This window comes from Danio rerio, chromosome 16 (assembly GCF_052040795.2).
Source record: "Danio rerio strain M-AB ecotype USA chromosome 16, GRCz13ab, whole genome shotgun sequence".
Classification (NCBI taxonomy): Eukaryota; Metazoa; Chordata; class Actinopteri; order Cypriniformes; family Danionidae; genus Danio; species Danio rerio.
In genome coordinates, this window is record NC_141036.1 from 43903416 (window position 1) to 43922909 (window position 19494).

Below are 19494 nucleotides of genomic sequence, written 5' to 3' on the forward strand. Positions count from 1 at the left end.
CAATATTTAAATATAACAAAAGATCCTTTTTTATACCAAACCTATCATTTGATGGAATTTTACTAATATAATAAGACTTAAAAAAAAAAGTAATTTTAATTTAATGGGGAAACAAACTCATGTCTTTGTTTTTTTAAAAAAAGTTTTATTATTCAAAATGTTTCATTTCTAATAGTTTAAGATAGTTCAGAAGTTGTTAATAATTAAAATGGGATCATTTGTATAATCAGTTTTTACATGATTTATGTATTTGATATATTTTTTTAAAATGTGTTTAACTTTTAAATACAAGAGACTGTTCACGCTGACTGACAATTGAACCCTAAAATAGCGTTCATTTAGCATATATATAGATTTTTTTATACAGCTAAATTGTAATTTTCATGTTTGTACATGTACAGCAGGGGTTTACAAACTTTTCAGCTACTTACCCCAAAAATAACATTTCCAGTGACTCGCGATGCCCACTATCTTTGGTGGTTATAAACATACAATCATTGCACACAATAGTGCTCACACACCATTAGAAACTATATACAGTTGAAACCAGACGTTTACATACACTCTTAAAAAACTATTTTAAAAAAATTATCTGATGGTTAATATTACTATACGTTTACTATTTTAGGTCTGTTAGGATTACCTAAATTATTTACATTTGTTAAATGCCAGAATAATGAGATAATTTTTTAAGAGAATTTTTAAAATAATTTCTAGACAGTGAAAAGTTTACATACATTTCCTTGTTTTTTATTTTATTTTTTAGACTGTATAACTTTGGTCAAATGTTTTGGGTATCTTTCCACAAGCTTCTCACAATAGTTTGAAGGAATTTTGGCCCATACCTTCTGAAAAAATTGGTGTAACTGACTCAGATTAGTAGGCTGTCTTGTTCGCAGAAGCTTTTTCAACTCTGCCCACAGGATTGTGATCAGGGCTTTGTGATGGCCACTCCAAAACATTCACTATGTTGTCCTTAAAGCACATTTTAACTAATTTGGCAGTTTGCTTAGGGGTCATGGTCTGTTTCGGAGACCCAATTGTGGCCAAGTTTTAATTTCCTGGCTGATGTCTTGAGATGTTGCTTCAGTATTTCTACATAATGTTCTTTCTTTATGATGCCATCTATGATGTGAAGTGGACCAGTCCCTCATGCAGCAAAACAGCCCCACAGCATGATGCTGCTCCCAATTTTTCACAGTTGGGATGGTGTTCCTAGGCTTGTAAGCTTTCCCCTTTGTTCTCCAAATGTAACACTGGTCATTATGGCCAAACAGTTTAATCTTAGTTCCATCAGACCACAGGACATGTCTCCAAAAAATATTCTTATTCCCAGTGTAATTTAGCAAATTGTAATCTGGCTTTTTTGCTAATTCTGGCTTGTTAATTTTTCCCATGTTGTCACACAAGGAAGCAGTGTGTTTGAAGTTTTCCTTAAATACTATTCTACAGTTGTGCCTCCAATTAACTCAAATGTTAGCCAATGAGAAGCTTCCAACACCTTGACACCATCATCTGAGCTTTTTCAGAGGTTTAATAATCTTATTGTATGTAAACTTGAATTTCACGAAAAGTTTAACAATTTCTCAATAAATATCTGTCTCATTATTCTGCTATTAAGCACAACAGAAACAAATTTGATAATCCTAATTTACCTAAAAGAGAAAAAAGTTTAGTCACATTAACATCTTAACATCTGACTTTTTTAAAATGGTTATGTGCCTTTTTATATAGTGTGTGTAAACTTCTGGTTTCAACTGTAAACATGAGCTTATTGACAACACAAAAGTGCAACAGTCTAACAACCATATCATGTTTTTATAGTCATTATTCATTCATTTAATTTAATATTAACCTCACTTAATGAGAGTGGTCCAATGTTTATAGCACAAGACTATTGTTTGTTTATTTTTATGGAGACTGCCACTTGGAGATCATCCTCTATGTTCAGTTATAGCCTTTATTTTGAATGTACGTGAGTGCTGTAAAGGTGTTAAAGTCTAACATTGTGCTGTAAAATCAATCTGCTGCAACTAACTTGCTGTGTCTTTAATCTAGCGTAATAGAACCCCAGGGGTCGCAATCCAATGGAAAATGAATTGAAAGGTTGATGGCTTTTTATAGCATGTTGTTTTTATGAAACTATTAAATACTTTTTTTATCTTCTGTGGGTTATAGAAGAAATATGGTAATTCTAATAGTTGAACTTGATCCACTCATGTAGAGATGGTACAAATTAAAATGTAACCCCAATCTGTCACTTGATACTTTCCTTAAAACTGCAGAAAGCTTGTTAAATTATTACAGAGTTCTTTAACCCAGTATATTAATAACAAACTGTTTGGATGCATGCAATACAACTGAATATAGATGTGTTTTAGAGAGAGAGAGCTTCCAGCAAATGGAGTCACACCAATATTGATTGTCTTCTCAGTGCGAGTAATAAGAGCCCTTGTTTGCAGGTGTCTTATGATGTGAGCGGCTTCTGTGAGAGAAACAGAGACGTGCTGTTCAGTGACATCATCGAGCTCATGCAGAGCAGCGAGTTGTAAGTGGTTATTTGGCTTTTTTTACTGCCTTGTTTGCGCACGTCAGCAGAATTATGGCTGAAGCTTCTTAAAAGCTCCTAAATGCACTCATGCACTGATGCAGAACATCTGCAGTTCAGCTTTAATTCCTTAATGAAATAATAAATCACATTAATAAATCAGAAAATCAATTTGCTGGAGGAGGATGGTAAGTTGTTATGCTTCTTGTAAGAGATCTTCTCTGTGGTGTGTAAGTCAGCTCTATGATTATGTATTTTGTGTGATGGTAAGAGAATCAAGAGTTGAAGGGCTTCAGGAATTATAGAAATGATTGATTCCTATTTCTGGTTATCTTTACAGTGCCTTTATTAAAGGTTTGTTCCCAGAGAACATTGAGGCTGAGAAAAGGGGTCGTCCCACTACTGCAGGTTCAAAGATTAAGGTAAAATAATTGAAATACAACACACAGGAGTGCATACTTGGAATTCAAACTACAATTTGACATCATAGGCAACACACTGGGTTTTGATACATTACTCAATTTTGAGTGTGCTGTGACAAAATGTGATTCATACCTTTTCTCAGTTTTTTTTTCCTTCACTGAGACATTCACTAAACTTTTTACTGTTTAATTTCTTAAATTAAAAAAAATGAATTCCTAAAAACATTTTATATCATATTTTATTAGGCCTGCTTTTTATCAGTGTTCAGATTTATATTATGGAAATTAATTCCGATTTGTGTATATTCAATTAGATAATGTCTAATTTGCATATTTATATGTAAAACTTGTATTACCAAAAAAAATGTTTGCAGTTCCTGACAACAGGAAGTATGGTATATTTTTAGTTGTGGTTTAAAACATTTATCTCATGCTTTAAAGCATGGGCGCCAAAACTTTTTCTTATGAAGCGCCAAAAAACCAAACTTGATTGTGGCTAGTGGGCTGAAGGTAAATAAAGTTGCCATAAATTCAGAATTTATTTAATAATATTTTAAAATGACAAGAAACCATTGCTATAATTCACTAATACAGTATTTTTTACATTTTAAAATGAATTTATTACAGTGAAAACAAAAATAATGTAATTTATAACAGACTCACACTAGTTTTTGCCTTGACTTGCTCGCCAATGTCTTCTGCATAGTCTTCTGTCTGTTGAATGACAGTATTTATGTTTTAAAAATCATATTTTGCAATATGATTATGCAAAGTTTAATTTAAGCAATTACTTTCAGTTTGTTTTTTTTGTAGCTCAACAATAAAACTAATTAAAGCTGTAAGCAGCGATAAAAGGTGCTAACAAAAAACGTCAAATTAGAAATGACAATCAACCCTCTCTCCAACATTCTTACTATCCTCTAAGCTGGAATGGTGGGCCAAATCAAAGGTTACAACAAGCCAACTTTGGCCCATGGGCATTACTTTGGGCATCTCTGCATTAAACTATAAAATCTATTAGTTTTTAATTTGCATTACTATGAAAGTGATTTGGGATCATTGTGTATGCTTATAGGTATGATTGCTTTATTTATTAACTAACTATGTATTTGTTTATTTATTTATTTAAATCAAGTCATCTGTCTTTCTATAGCTGTTTACAGTCTAGATTGTGTCAAAGCCACTTTACTAAGATAAACAGGCCAATAATAAAAGTCAGATATAAAATTTTCAGAATTGTGAAACATATTTAATATGTGAAAGGATTAATTCACCTAAAAATGTATATTTTGTTATTAATTACTCACCCTCATGTTGTTCCAAACCCCTGAGACCTGTTAGAATACATATACATATATATATATATATTTATATATATATATATATATATATATAAATATTTGAGATATTTTAGATAAACGAAGGTCTAAGAGGTTTGGAATTTTAGTTTGAATTAACCTTTTAAGCAGGCAGCAAAAATGTGAAGGAATGCTGGAGTAGTTGGAGAGCAACTCATGTCTTTGAATTTCTATTTTCTTCTTTCTTTAACAGAAACAGGCAAATACTTTGGTCCAGACGTTAATGAAATGCACCCCTCACTATATTCGATGCATCAAACCCAATGAAACCAAGAAGTCTCGCGACTGGGAGGAAAGTCGTGTAAAACACCAGGTGGAGTATCTGGGACTGCGAGAGAACATCCGTGTGCGCAGGGCCGGTTACGCCTTCAGACGCATCTTCAAAAAATTTCTGCATAGGTAAAATCAGCATTTATTTATCAAGATGCCAAATGATACAAGGGGATTTTGCAGTTGGAAATGTGATTATAAACAGGGTTATGCATTGGTTAATATCTATGTAGCTGTGCAAAAAATGCACTTTTTATAATCTGTCCAAAAGTCTGTTTTTACTGTTTTATTTATTTTTATTTAATTCGTGAAAGATTTATGACAGATTTTTTTCTGATTCATGGACCTTTTTATTTTAACAATATGCCTTTATTCAGTGTTCAGATTTGTTTCATTCATTCATTCTTTTATTCTTCCGGCCCTGGAAAAGTGGATGAAAATAAACGAATGAACGAATGAATGAATGAATGAATGAATGAATGAATGAATAATTCTTATAGGATTTTTGACAGATTTTTTTTAAGATTTATGGAGCTTTTTATATTAACAAACCTGCCTTTATTCAGTGTTCATATTTATATTTCATTCATTCATCCGTTCATTCATTCGTTCATTCATTCATTCATTCATTCATTCATTCATTCATTCATTCATTCATTATTTCATTCATTTATTTATTCCTTCATTCACTCTTCCCTGGAAAAGTGGATCAAAATGAATGAATGAATGAATGAATAATTCCTAAAATATTTCTGACTTGATTTTTTTTTTTTTTTTCAGATTTATGGACCTGACCTTTTTTATTTAACAAACCTGCCTTTATTCAGGTTTCAGATTTATGATATGAAAACTAATTCAAATTAGTGTGTATTCAATTATATAATGCCAAATTTGCATATTTAAACAAGACATTTTTGTAAACTTGTGATACAAAATAAAAATGTTTGCAGTTCCTGATGTAATCAGACAACTAGGGAAGTAAAGTATGGTCCACTATTCGTTTTATTTTATAATTTTTTTTTACCCTTTTCACCAAGGGTCTCATGTTTTAAACCAATAACTCTTTTAGTTTTTTAAATAAAATAAAAAATTATATAAATATGGTTATGCAATATTTATTATCTATATACTGTAGCTTTGCAAAAAAACAAAAACAAAATATTAACATTTTTAGTGTCTAAAATTGCTCATTACGTGATAAAGCCTAGAAAAAAGTTTTACTGTAACAAGTTTTGAAAGCGAAAACAATGTAGTTTTTTTATATATATATATATTTTTTAAGATCTGTATTATTAGTTGAGTAGTATATCACAAGCTTCTATGCCATTTTAGACACCGTATTGTCAGTTCTTCTGTTTTTCTGATGAAAATAGATCAAAACAAAGCCAGAGCAGAGCATTTGTGTCACAGATCAGTGTTAATGTTTTAAACTCGAGTTATTATGCTTTTGAATTTGAATCAATTAAGTAATCCATTCAGAAAGAGTCACTTCTTTTAGTTTCTAAATGAATCCGATATATGAATTTATGAGATAAATGAATTTATAATGAGTTATATGAATCAATTTAGTTAGTCATTCAGTGAATCATTTAAAACTGTGACTTGCTGCCACCAAATGTGAGTTTTATCGTATTTTTTCACGTTGACAGCCCTAAAACAGCCAAGATATTGGCATAAAAACACACTTGACAAAATATTGTTTAAGTTATTAATCACAAATAATAACCTCTTGACTTTATCGTGCATCCCTAATAATCAGCTATTCTTTTATGTTTTTTCAGATATGCCATCTTGACCAGAGAAACATGGCCTCAGTGGCGTGGAGATGAGAAACAGGGCGTCCTGCACCTTTTAAAATCTGTCAACATGGACTCAGATCAGTACCAGCTGGGCAAAACCAAAATCTTCATCAAGGCTCCAGAATCTGTATGTATTGTTCTTTTTGTGACCGATCGCATCACAGACGTGATTTAATGGTGTTTTCTTAGATATGAAAAGTAATAATGTGTTTTGTTTTCTGTGCATATGAGAGCATGTTATCTTGTGTTGCCTGAGTAACTCCTTTTCTCAGGGGTGGCTCGGTTTATTTTAGTCTTGGACAAAATGAGTTACTTTGCAGTTTGGCTACTTAAATGCATTCCTTTGGATTTGTGATAAAGATTAGAAGTAATACAGTCATGTTAGGTGAATATTAAGAATTTCTTTGGCTGGTTCAAATGGTTCAAATGGCTTTTCCTTTTGTATGGTTGTTTTTACCCCCAAAAATTGTATTGGTCAAATACTTATGATGCATGTGTATTCATTTTTTGGTACATGAGCAAAACATGATATCATACATTTTAATATAATTTGCAGAAGATTTGAATGCTAAAGCATGTTCCCCTCGTGTTGGCGTGGGTTTCCTCTGGGTGCTCTGGTTTCCCCCACAGTTCAAAGACATGCGCTATAGGTGAATTGTGTAAGCTAAACCCAAGCTTACCGGGTTCCCCAGAGAAACCCAGAGAAAACCCACGTGAACATGCAAGAACATGCAAACTCCACACAGAAATGGCAACTGACCCAGCTGGGGCTCACACCAGAAACCTTCTTGCTGTGAGGCAACAGTAGTATCCACTGAGCCACCGCGTTATTTGAAAAATGAAAGCAGACATTTTTGTTTTATTGTGTTTATATGCAAAAAGTTCAAATTTAAGCATTTGCATGTTTAATTTAATACAGACACCAAAATGCTGTCTTATCTTTGACTGCTATATATGGAATAGACAGTGTATGTACAACCCATTGTCTTGTGATGCACATCTGAAACTTGCTTGGTCGTTTTAAGGTTGAGCAGTTTGTTGATATTCTGAAATGTCAATCTTTAGTTGTTCCTGCTGGAGGAGATGAGGGAACGAAAATACAATGGATATGCTCGGGTTATTCAGCAAGCCTGGCGCAAACACATTGCTGTACGGAAGTATGTCCGTATGCGAGAGGAAGGTTCGATTCATTCACGTTTTATATATATATATATTTTTTTTTTATTATTTATGCATAAAAACAAGTGTCAAAGTCCAAACTTCTTTTTCATTTCCAGTCAATAGAATATGTGTGGTATTGGGAATACCATCAAACGTGCTTCATGTGGCAGTGCTTCTGTTCTGATTTCAGCTTCTGACCTCCTGCTGAACAAGAAGGAGAGACGAAAGAACAGTCTGAACCGCAATTTCGTCGGAGATTACATCGGCACAGACAACCATCCGGAGATTCGGCAGTTTGTGGGTCGAAGGGAGAGAGTTGACTTCGCTGATGTGGTGGTCAAATACGATCGCAGATTTAAGGTACGACTCAAAACCACTTTTTTACAGCTAGTATTATGATCTAAGAGGATAATGCTTGTATAAGGGCTGAGTGATTAATTGAAATCAAATTGCAATTGTTGCAATATCCTAATTGCAAGAGGTTGCAATATGAAATATATATGTATTATATAATTTCCCCCACCCAGAGCAAATGCGTGACTGCCGTCTGTGTGAGACTTGCTATCCAATTGAGTGGACACACTTTTGTTCTGCCCTATCAGAATTGCGTGACCGAACTATGCGGAAAGCCCACAATACAACAGCAAACAGGAAAACGCGGACAAGTGGGATGATGGCATCTGCCTCTTCAGACGCATTAATAGACTAATTCATATCAAGAAAAACAGGATGTTGGTAATATGGGAATATTTCGGTTTCAAAGTCACAGACACCAAACAAAACAGGTTATTTGTAAGAGCTGTCGGAGAATTGTTGCCACAGCATGAAGAAATACAACAAACAGCACCTAAAAAAGCACCGCAGGCGTGTCTTGCTAACAAGTAAACTAAAAGTATTGCCAATGACATTCAATCTAGTAGCTAGCAACTGCAAAGTACAATTCCAGAGTTGTTTGCAGCTGTTGCACCATATGAAAAAACATCACGAAGGCACCAGGAGATAACTAATGCCATAACTCACTACTGTTTGCTCTAGAGAAAAATGAGTGTTTAATTTCTGAATATTTATAAACAAATTTGAATAGAAGTTGAAGTTGTTTAATATTTTTTCAGTTCCTTTTTAACTAACACACTGCATTTTAGCAGTAAAGAGCTACAATATAGAATATTGAGCTGAAGCTTGACTACAAAATTAACTTGCAATTCAAATCGAAATTGCAGTATCTGTTAAAAAAAAATCGCAATTAGATATTTTCCCAAATCACACAGCCCTAGCTAATATGGTCGGATGCATTGAGACAGACAAATAAAAGCTCCAAATCTTAGTGTTGGGGCTAATGCATTACGAGTTACTCAGTCAATTTTTGCTTATGTATGTCATTGATTTTTAACCTTGTGACTAAACAAAGAGCTCTAAATTGAGTGTGCACATCAACGCGCAAAATTGCCATTTGACACAAAAGCATAATTTAAAAAAAAAACCTTGAACTTCTGAAAATTTCTTGGTGTGCTGCATTAAAAAAAAAAAGTCAACCAATGATATTTTGCCATGGCTTGAGCTGCTGAAATGACAGCAAAACATTTGGTGACACTCAAGCACAAAATGATCTAGCAGAGCACACAGGAATTACACATCAATTAGGAATTCAATGGTGTTTCATTTTGCGTAATTTCCTGGTTTTCAACCTCTTTTCTGCAAACCTTTGGCCAGGTGTTTGTGTGCTGTAGTGGAGGAGGTTGAATACAAGTGAAAACGTTTACTTAATGTATAAACAAGGAAAAAGCATAAGGAAAATTCTTCTTGTGTTAAACAAGCGGGCGACAAAAAGTTGCAAAGTGCCACCTTTTGTATTTCTGTTTTCCATTTAGCGCCATCCAATCTCAGGGAGTGATCAACTCATCGGTAGTACAAATAGCTTGTGGGTGAATGCTGAAAAGCGTCTCAAACAATGCTAACAATAAGCACGAGTGAAAATCGTCCCAGTGTGCATAAACCTTAACTAGAAAAGCATTTCTTTTTTATATTTAAGAAAATATCAGCTACTTTTTTTAAAAAACATAACACTATTTACTTTATTTTCCCATTTATTACTGCCAGCTTGTCCTATTGTTGAGAGAAATCAAGATTAAATGCATGATGGTGTGTTAACATGAGACTGATTGTATTTCTAGCTTATATGAGAACATGTACAGTTGGAGTCAGAATTATTAGCCCCCTTTTGAATTTTTTATTTTTCTTTTTTAAATATTTCCCAAGTGATGTTTAACAGAGCAAGGAAATTTTCACAGTATGTCTGATAATATTTTTTTTTCTGGAGAAAGTCTTATTTTTTTTATTTCGACTAGAATAAAAGCAGTTTTTAAATTTTTTAAACACCATTTTAAGGTCAAAATGATTAGCCCCTTTAAGCTATATATTTTTTTCAATAGTCTACAGAACAAACCATCATTTTACAATAACTTGCTTAATTATCCTAACCTGCCTAGTTAGCCTGATTAACCTAGTTAAGCCTTTAAACGTCACTTTAGGCTGTATAGAAGTGTCTTGAAAAATATATAGTCAAATATTATTTATTGTCATCATGACAAAGATAAAATAAATCAGTTATTATAAATGAGTTATTAAAACTATTATGTTATAATGTATTATGTGTATGAAATGTGTTGGGGGGGGGCTAATAATTAAGGCGGGCTATTAATTCTGACTTCAACTGTATTTATTCAACTCACTTGCTCAAAAACAGATTCATTATCCCTAATATGATTAAAAAAACATTCATTGTTAAATGCGATCTCAGAATATTTACTGCTGTGTGTGTGTGTGTGTGTGTGTGTGTGTGTGTGTGTGTGTGTGTGTGTGTGTGTGTGTGTGTGTGTGTGTGTGTGTGTGTGTGTGTGTGTGTGTGTGTGTGTGTGTGTGTGTGTGTGTGTGTGTGTGTGTGTGTGTGTGTGTGTGTGTACTGTATATACACTTCTATCAAAAGTAAGCAAACAACATTGTTATAAAACTAGGCAAAGTCTTATGGATTTTACATGATGCCTTTTTAAAACTGCTTCTGGTCATATTCCTATGGAATAAACTTCCTGCGGATATTAAAGGTCTTAAAATGTGATTGGTTTTAGTTTAAAATCTAAAATCTGACTCTTATGCATAATAGTATGTTGATGGATTTTACAGTATGTTTTACTGACTATTTGTGATTATTTTTACAATGTAGTGTCACATTCTACTTGTTACCGGGGGTAGTGTAATCTGTACTTTACATCAAGGACCACAATGGAAATGTATTGTTTGTAAAACTTTATTGTGTATAAGCTTGACAATTTTAAGTGTATTCTTGTTTTTTTTTTTTTTTTTGTCAAATAAAAAAAGAGGAAAAAAGAAAAGAAAACACATTTTAAAACGCAGTAAACATATTTACTATTTTTAAAAAGTAATGCAAGATTGTTTGTAGTGCATTACTTCTAAAAGAAGCTTTTCCCAGCATTGGTTGTATAAAAGCACATCCTAAGGCTTGTACATCACTTCCTTAGTAACATATTAGAAGTGTTTTGGGCTAGCTGCACACAAACAAATCTTTTGTTCTGCACATGTAGTTCATCTGAAGTATTTCATGTGACCACACACTGTGTCAACACCCACAGAGCGTCAAGCGGGACCTTATTCTCACCCCTAAGTTCCTCTATCTGATTGGACGCGAGAAGGTGAAGCAGGGTCCTGAGAAAGGCCAGATTCGTGAGGTCTTGAAGAGGAAGATCGAGGTGGAGAAGATCCAGTCGGTCTCTCTGAGGTATTTCATCATGCAATATGTATGAACACCTTTTGGACTAGGACGTTTGCACTACATTAATGCTTCAGAATGATTAATAAATCATGCATTTGCTAAGCAGAATGTAAAATCGAAACGTGTTTAATACCCTCAAGCTGTCATCATTTGTAGATGCATGTATGTTTTTAAGAAAAATATGTAAACAGAGAAAGAAATCACAGGAGTGTGAAAGCCACACTGACAAAAGTCTTGTCATCGATCCCAGTTGTAAGAGCAACGAATAATAACTTGACTTCTAGTTGATCATTTGGAAAGTGAGAGAAGGCAGATTTTTCCAATGAATCATCTGCTGAACTGCATCCCAATCATCACAAATACTGCAGAAGACCTATTGGAACCTGCATGGACCCAAGATTCTCATAAAAATCAGTCAAGTTTGGTTAAGGAAAAATCATGGTTTGGGGTTACGTTCAGTATGGGGCGTGTGAGGGATCTGTAGTGGATGGCAATATCAACAACCTGAGGTATCAAGACTTTTGTGCTGCTCATTACATTACAAACCACAGGAGAGAGCAAATTCTTCAGCAGGATAGCGCTCCTCAAACTTCAGCCTCCACATCAAAGTTCCTGAAAGCAAAGAATGTCAAGGTGCTCCAGGATTGGCCTGCCCAGTAACCAGACATGAACATTATTGAGCATGTCTAGAGTAGGATGAAGGAGGAGGCATTGAAGATGAATTCAAAGAATCTTGATAAACTCTGGGAGTCCTGCAAGAAAGATTTCTTTGCCATTCCAGGTGACTTTATTAATAAGTGATTTGAGTCATTGTAGAGATGTATGGATGCAGTCCTCCAAGCTCATGGAAGTCACACACAATATTAATTATTTTTCCACTGCACCATTTATATTCTATACTGTACATTATCTTTAAGTGACAAGACATTTTTTCTAAGCAAAGTCAGACCTCAGTGTCTTAATTAAATAATTAAAAATTCAAGACATGATCATATTTTATTGTGGTAAAATAATCGTAGTCTAGAGGCCTTTGCCTTTCATATAATCCACTTGTGATACCCAATGATCAACTAGGAGTCAAGTTATTATTTGTTGTTCCTAAAACTTGGATAGGCGACAAGACTTTCAGGTAGTTATAGTTAAAGTTAACATTAGATACATTCAGTGAATCTCTGCCGATGTTTAGCAAGTAACCAACAAATACTAAAGTCTGTCATTTGGCACGATCAAATGTGCATGTTCTTTGTGCATGTTTTGCTTGCTTTGACATCAATTCGCATATTTTCACTATAGATTATATACCATGTTTCATGTTTTAAGCTAAATTGTGTAATTTTCTGTGTAGCATATGGATGATGGGTGGATCAGTTGTTGTATTTTCCTGTTCTCAGCACACTACAGGATGACATCTTCATATTGCACGAGGATCAGTATGACAGTGTTCTGCAGTCTGTCTTTAAGACTGAATTCCTCAGTCTGCTGTATAAGCGGTTTGAGGAAAAAACTAAGAAAAAGCTCCCGCTGAAGTTCAACAACCTGTAAGCAATATTTCCTGTACCCTAAAATCATGTCATATGCTGTATAATAGAAGGATTATGAGCATGATACTGCTTTTGTCATTTCTCTTTTCTCTCTTAGACTTGAATTTAAGGTGAAGAAAGGAGGATGGGGTCCGTTTGCGTCTGCTGGCTCTCGACAGATCCAGTTTCAGATGGGTCAAGGGGACGATGCTGTTCTGAAGCCCAGTAGCAAGATTCTAACTGTCAGTATTGGGTCTGGTCTGCCTAAAAACACAAGTAAGTCTGTGTTGAAATGTCAGTACTGTATTTGGATTCCTAGCCCTTTACAGTTATGTAAATATTAAGTGCTGAGTAAATTCCTTAAAAGTAATTAATTACTTATTACGTCAATATTTAAATAGTTTTTCTAATTACTACTGTATGTCTGAAATGTAATTGACTTATTAACTAATATTCTCCATGAATTTCAACACATAAACTGTAAATATTTAACTTTTATTAATTCTTTCAATTTAAGTCAAACTTGGCTTTATAAAAAATATACTTAAGCATTTTAATAACTACCACATCGTTCTTTAGTTAATATAATTATGCAGCAAAAAATGAAAAGTTAAACGTGTATCAAACATGAAACGTTTCTAAGTAATGACACCAAATGTCATACATACACTATATTTAATGTATATTGTACATTGACATTTTTCTATTATTCATTTTGGCGCATTACGCATGTGCAATTATCTGAGAAATGTAATTTTTAGTTAAAAACATAATCATTATGCAAAACATCTAAATTACAAATACACAATAACTCTGCTTTTCTGGATTTCTGCAATATATTCTCATTCAACTTGTATAAACTCGATTTATTGTTTGTTTTCAGCATGTGTAATCGTCTTTGCATATATTTCTATAACAAAAATGACTATTTCACTGCATTATGCTTTAAATATAAATGTATATTCTGAATTAAACAGAACTGTTTATGTGCAGTATTTAACTCTAGTACATAGTAAAGTAAGTGACTGTAATTAAATGACATAAAATGCTTTATTTTTCAATAGATTAGATATTTACAGTAACTAGTTACTTTGTACCTATTGTAGGCTCGTCACTATTTTTCAAAATTTTGCAAACCATTTAGCATTTGTCTTTAGAAGTTTAGGATTGGTACAAAGAAAGCCTAAAGTGTGCTATTAAATTTTTTATCTGTATGTTAAGGCATGTTCACATTTGAATGCACAGCTTTCACACTGTACTCCATTTGAATGTGTGCATGCATGAACGCAGGCAGGCAGTTGGGGTTGCACATGTTTGTCTGCACTATTTTTCTTTAGGTGTTATAGCAACAAAGATCTTCAAGAGTTGCAGCTATTTTTTTTAAATCCCTGCAAAACATACACTTGCAGGCAGAAGCGTATATTGGTTTTGCTGTCTTCACTGGTTTATTCCTTCTCAGACAGTCAAATTCTGAGAAAACGTGATGTTAGTTTTAGAAATTAATTAAGCAGCAATTGGTGTTGTAAAATCACAAATCAGATTTTATTCCACATTTTTTCCAATAGTCAAAAATAGAACCCATAAAACCTGACACGTGTAAATGAACACTTTCCAAACAAACAAACAAAAAGATTATTGGCATTGGCTGTCAGCCAAGATAGGTTTTCAAAATAGCAGCTATTAGGCATCTAAAATTATGATGTCCTGAATACACTACACAAATAATGTTCTGATGCTAAAATTCATGTTAGATGCATCACATTCATACTCAGGACTGTAGCCAGAGGGGGTTCCGGTGGTTAGAAAGACCCATCTCCCACTGACAAAGGTCCAGAATTTGTCCCATGCATGAGCTCATTTGTCCTATTTTGACTGCTGAGCCATCATAAATTGTAAAAAAATAACCCATAAAAGGCTTTAAGACCAAGCGGAATGTGAAGCGGTAAGTGAAGTAGGACTATTGTTATTAAATAGAGAAAACATTTTACAAGGAACTTTTATTTTAAATCTTGGAAAGAAAAAAAATCACCAATAAAAAGTGTGAAGCACCAAAAGCAGACCATATTAAAATTAGTTTTAATTCTAATTTGGTTATTGTTAACCATTAATTTTTAAATGTACTTTTTTATTAGAGAGACCAGAAAAATTGTCAAGTTCTATATTATTATATTTTTGGGGGGGTTTTTGTACTGAGGAAAGTTAAATGTATTGCTCAGTTTGTTATTTGTCTAATTAATGACACAGTATATGCCGAAGCATGCTAATAGGATTTTTAATTTGCCAGTAACCTGGGTTAATCGTTTCCGGTGAATTGTATGCCAATGCAAAATCGACGCGTTTAAGGTGTGTTTTCTTTAAAAATCATCAATCTCCACTGGCTGAATGATATCTGATTTAAAGTGGTTCTCAGATTGTACAAGAAGCACTGCATTAAATTACATTTCCCCCGCCATGTCTTTATAATATGAGCATTTATTTTATCCCAGTATATTCAATGGAGCTTCTGTGTTAGCCTGCCGATTCTGACGGGCACGAGCAAACGGCTTTTTGTCTCGTTTTACACTTGAGCAACTAAATGAATGCCAAAGTCTGTTTAACTGATTGTATTTGAATTACATTACAACATCCTTGCTGTAAAAGGAACGGTATAAAATGAAAAAAAAAAATTCACAATAACAGGTCACCGGAAGTTTATCAGTATGGGAAACACATTAGTTTGGCATATACCCCATATGCTGCAGTTTTTAACTTTTTCTAAATCTTAGGAAATATTTTTAGAACATCAAAAAGTGGGGTTATGATGACCATCTGACAAGCTGATCCAGCTAAAGATAGTGCTTAAAATGCCACTAAAATGCAGTATTTAAACCTTTTTCTATTTAAACATTAAATAGAAAATGAGACAATTATTGGAAAAATCCAATTTTTGAAAAATAAAATAATAAAAAGAACTGCGCCTTTCACCAGGCTGGCTACGGGCCTGATACTCTTGAATACATGTAAAAAGTTGCACTTAATTAATGTTACATATATTTAATGCAATTATTTAATTATATATTGAAATGTAATTCATGAGATTGCAGCTGAATTTCTGTATCATCACTCTTCAGTGTCACATGATCTTCCATAAATGATTCTAATATGCTGATTTGGTACTCATAAAACATAAGATGAGTAATGTTTAGAAAAATTACACTTTATTTATGTGAAACTGATTTGATGTATAAATTTAAAGCTCAAAAGGGCAACATTTAGAAGTTATTTTTTAATACCACAATCATTATTTGTACAGGACCCACACGTCGGGACAACCGAAAGAGCAGCTTCATGGGCAACCAGAATCGCAGTGCAGGACAGTATTCACGGGGTAAGACCACAATTTTACATAATTCCTTGGAGTTGCTTGCTACTAAATATGCTATAAAAAATGTTTTAATTGTCTTTAATGTTCTCTGTTGTTTCAGAAGCTCCTAAGTCTGCTGGTCGAGGCAGAGGGCAGCCAGCCGTCAGACACTCTCTACTCCGCCAGCAGTCCACTATGGATCAGCCGACCCTTCCCAGACTCCAGGGATCCGTGCGCAGTCAGAGAGAGAGCCAGGTCTACACTGATATGGGCTTCATGAAGGTTCCTGATCAAGGCGTGGCCGGGTAAGATGACTGAAAGAGGCTCTGATCATTATGCTATAACAAAATTCATTTTCTCCAAGCAATATTTACTGTATGAAAAAAAAACCTGTTCAGCTGGAACTAGTCTACAAGGTCATGATGGGCGCCAATTGTAAATCAATTAAGATAATTGCTGCTATCAAATAGGGCTGCACGATATTGGAAAAATATGTCAATGGCATATTTTGTTTTGCTGCAATATATATATATTTACGATATATATATTGCGATTTTATTACAAAATTTTACCAGATGATTTGAATATATCTATTTGGAAAGATTTCATTAACTTAGATCGATGGTGATGATCAAGTCTTTTTCTATGCTGTGCATTTGCATAAATAACAAGCACAAACAGTGCTTTTTGGTTTTTTGGAGTTCAAGTACAGAAATTGAACAATAACGTGTAAAATAACATGGTCATCATTGTGTAAATAATAAAAAAGTTAAAAATATTGATTAACTTTCAAACTTGAATAAATAATCTAATCCAGCAATGCAATTATTGCAGATACACATTGCGATAGTGATGCTAAAAGGAACTATTGTTCAGGCCTAATGTCAAATCAGATTATTATAGTTTTGCGTATAGAATTTTTATCCATTAAGTTTTTTTAAAGTGCATAATTAAGAACTGTAAATATGGACTTTTTGTCATACTTAAACAGTTTAAACCATTTAATATGTTCATATTTATTTAATTATTTATTTATGTATGTTTTTTATGTATTTTTGCATGCTAACTCTTTAAAATCCTGTTGGAACTTGCTTGCATAGATCAATGAATGGCATAATTCATTTTCATTATTCCCTAAAATGATTTACATTTTGCACCTGACAATAAAATTATTACAATTTTACCACTCTTTTTAGTGATTTCAAAAAATAATGTATTTTTATATTTTATTTTTAATTTAATTTAATTTTTTGTTTTATTTTATTTTATTATTTTTTTGTTTTGTTTATTTTTTATTTTTTTTTTTATTTTATTTAAGAGCCTTGTAGTCTTTTCAAAAGAAATACTTCCCTGTGTTTCCTCTCAGGATGCATCGCAGACGCTCAAAAGAGTACAAGCCTCTTCCAGGATCAGGACGTCCTAAACCCAGTCCCAAACCTGTACCCCGCACCCCACGGTGCAAAGCACTGTACGCTTACGATGCTCAGGACACGGATGAGCTCAGCTTTCAGCCAGATGATATCATAGAAATCCTAAGTGAAGGTAATCTATTTTCCTAACATTAAAAGTGAACTTCATACTGATTATATTGGGTTAGAGAATGCAGAACTGCTGCCTGTCTTTTTCAGACCCTTCAGGTTGGTGGCAAGGTCGTCTTCGAGGAAAGGAAGGCATGTTTCCTGGCAACTATGTGGAGAAGATGTAAACCGGCATGCTATTGGACAAAATGTGATTGGTAGCAGAAATTAGATCAAGAACAAAGCATCAGCTTTAAAACAGATCAAATCCCCCAGTGCGTGGAGGTTTTCTGCAGAAGATATATTAGCAGCTCTAATGAAAAAATACTTTTAGACCGACAAACCTATAGAAATCAAATGAGCTTTTATGTGATTTATTTTTAATAGAAAGAAATATTATGTAGAAGACCATTTATAATGCTGTTTCAATGTGTTACCCCTTAAAAAAACACTAGATTATTTTAAATGTCTTTGGAGAAAAGAATGAGTACATAAACATTTTAATGTACTGTATTTTACTGAAGTTGTATTTTTAAAGATCCAATTTCTACTTTTTGTACCGATACTGTGCCGTTGTGTAAATCAGAAAAGGCTGTTTTCATATACACAGAAAGACAAATAAAACATTATTTGTTTAATTTACATTACAAGCGTCGTGGATGCTGTTCATTAATTTTGCTAGCAACTTTTCCACATGTGTAGTGAGACAGGATGAGAAGGGACAAATTGAAAAGTTCTTAATTATTTGCAGCTACATTGAAGTTGTGAGCTGCTTCCTGGTTCAAAACAATCTAATGTTAATTTGCAACCATTTTACATTTTGACAAATTGGTTACCAATTCCTGTGAATTTTATCTCATTTGTATGTTTTTGTTTGATCTAGGAGCTGGGCACTTTATAAACTGCTGAGACTAGTCTTAAAGATTTATCATTTTTTTTTCAATACTGGTTCATAACTTTTGATACTTATTCATTAAAAATGCATGACTCCATTCTTAATCTAATTTTAACCCATTGGTTTACTGCTGGATAGTCTAAATTGCTGAACATAAAATCATGTTTTAGGTTGAATTTCGCACAATGAGAGCTGTATAAATTCAATGTAATCTTTCTTGTTTAATCAGGAAGGCTAGATAGAGGTAAAGTTGGTTTTATATTCAGATAATCAGACATTCTCCTTAATAATATAATTTCAGGAAAGTATTCTTTGCAAATTCTAAGTAGGGAAATCATATTAGCAGCAAATGACAATCAAAGTACAACATTGTTCACAGTGAATTAGATAGTGTTAATGTTGTTTTAAAATCATACTTGCGTGCTAAATCCAATCGAATAATCAAAGTACCATGGTAAACAATATAGGGACTTCTAAATGAACGAATGTGCAAATATAAAACCAAATTTACCTCTATGTAGGCCAGTAAGTTGCATGTTTATTTAGGGAGCAGGAGTTAAGTTTAGTTAGCATTAAATTAGCCATTAACCTGTAAATTGGAGGACAAGTCTTCAAATTTAGTTTTTTTTTTTTCCTTTGAACAGAAATATTGTCAATTTTGGATGAAAAATGTATGGGGGAAAAAAAAAAAAAGATATATATATATATATATATATATATATATATATATATATATATATATATATATATATATATATATATATATATATATATATATATATATATATATATATATATATATATATAGCCTTTATCTACACACAGATCAGTAGTCTTGTGGAAGTTGGCCAACATGCACTACAACTCTCAAAACTCC

The 19494-nt window shown here is 33.2% G+C and overlaps 1 protein-coding gene across 1 annotated transcript in view; it reads left to right on the forward strand.

Moving 5' to 3' along the window:
- Positions 1 to 18364, forward strand: part of myo1eb (myosin IEb) — a 39418-nt gene extending 21054 nt beyond the window's left edge. Inside the window, 13 exon segments of the mRNA NM_200636.1 lie at positions 2463 to 2548; positions 2889 to 2970; positions 4522 to 4727; positions 6380 to 6524; positions 7463 to 7577; positions 7749 to 7918; positions 11203 to 11348; positions 12734 to 12880; positions 12981 to 13138; positions 16155 to 16229; positions 16327 to 16510; positions 17572 to 17747; positions 17834 to 18364. Of these exon segments, the coding sequence (NP_956930.1) occupies positions 2463 to 2548; positions 2889 to 2970; positions 4522 to 4727; positions 6380 to 6524; positions 7463 to 7577; positions 7749 to 7918; positions 11203 to 11348; positions 12734 to 12880; positions 12981 to 13138; positions 16155 to 16229; positions 16327 to 16510; positions 17572 to 17747; positions 17834 to 17910 (1767 nt within the window). The 3' untranslated portion in view covers positions 17911 to 18364.
- Positions 18365 to 19494: the final 1130 nt, after the last annotated feature.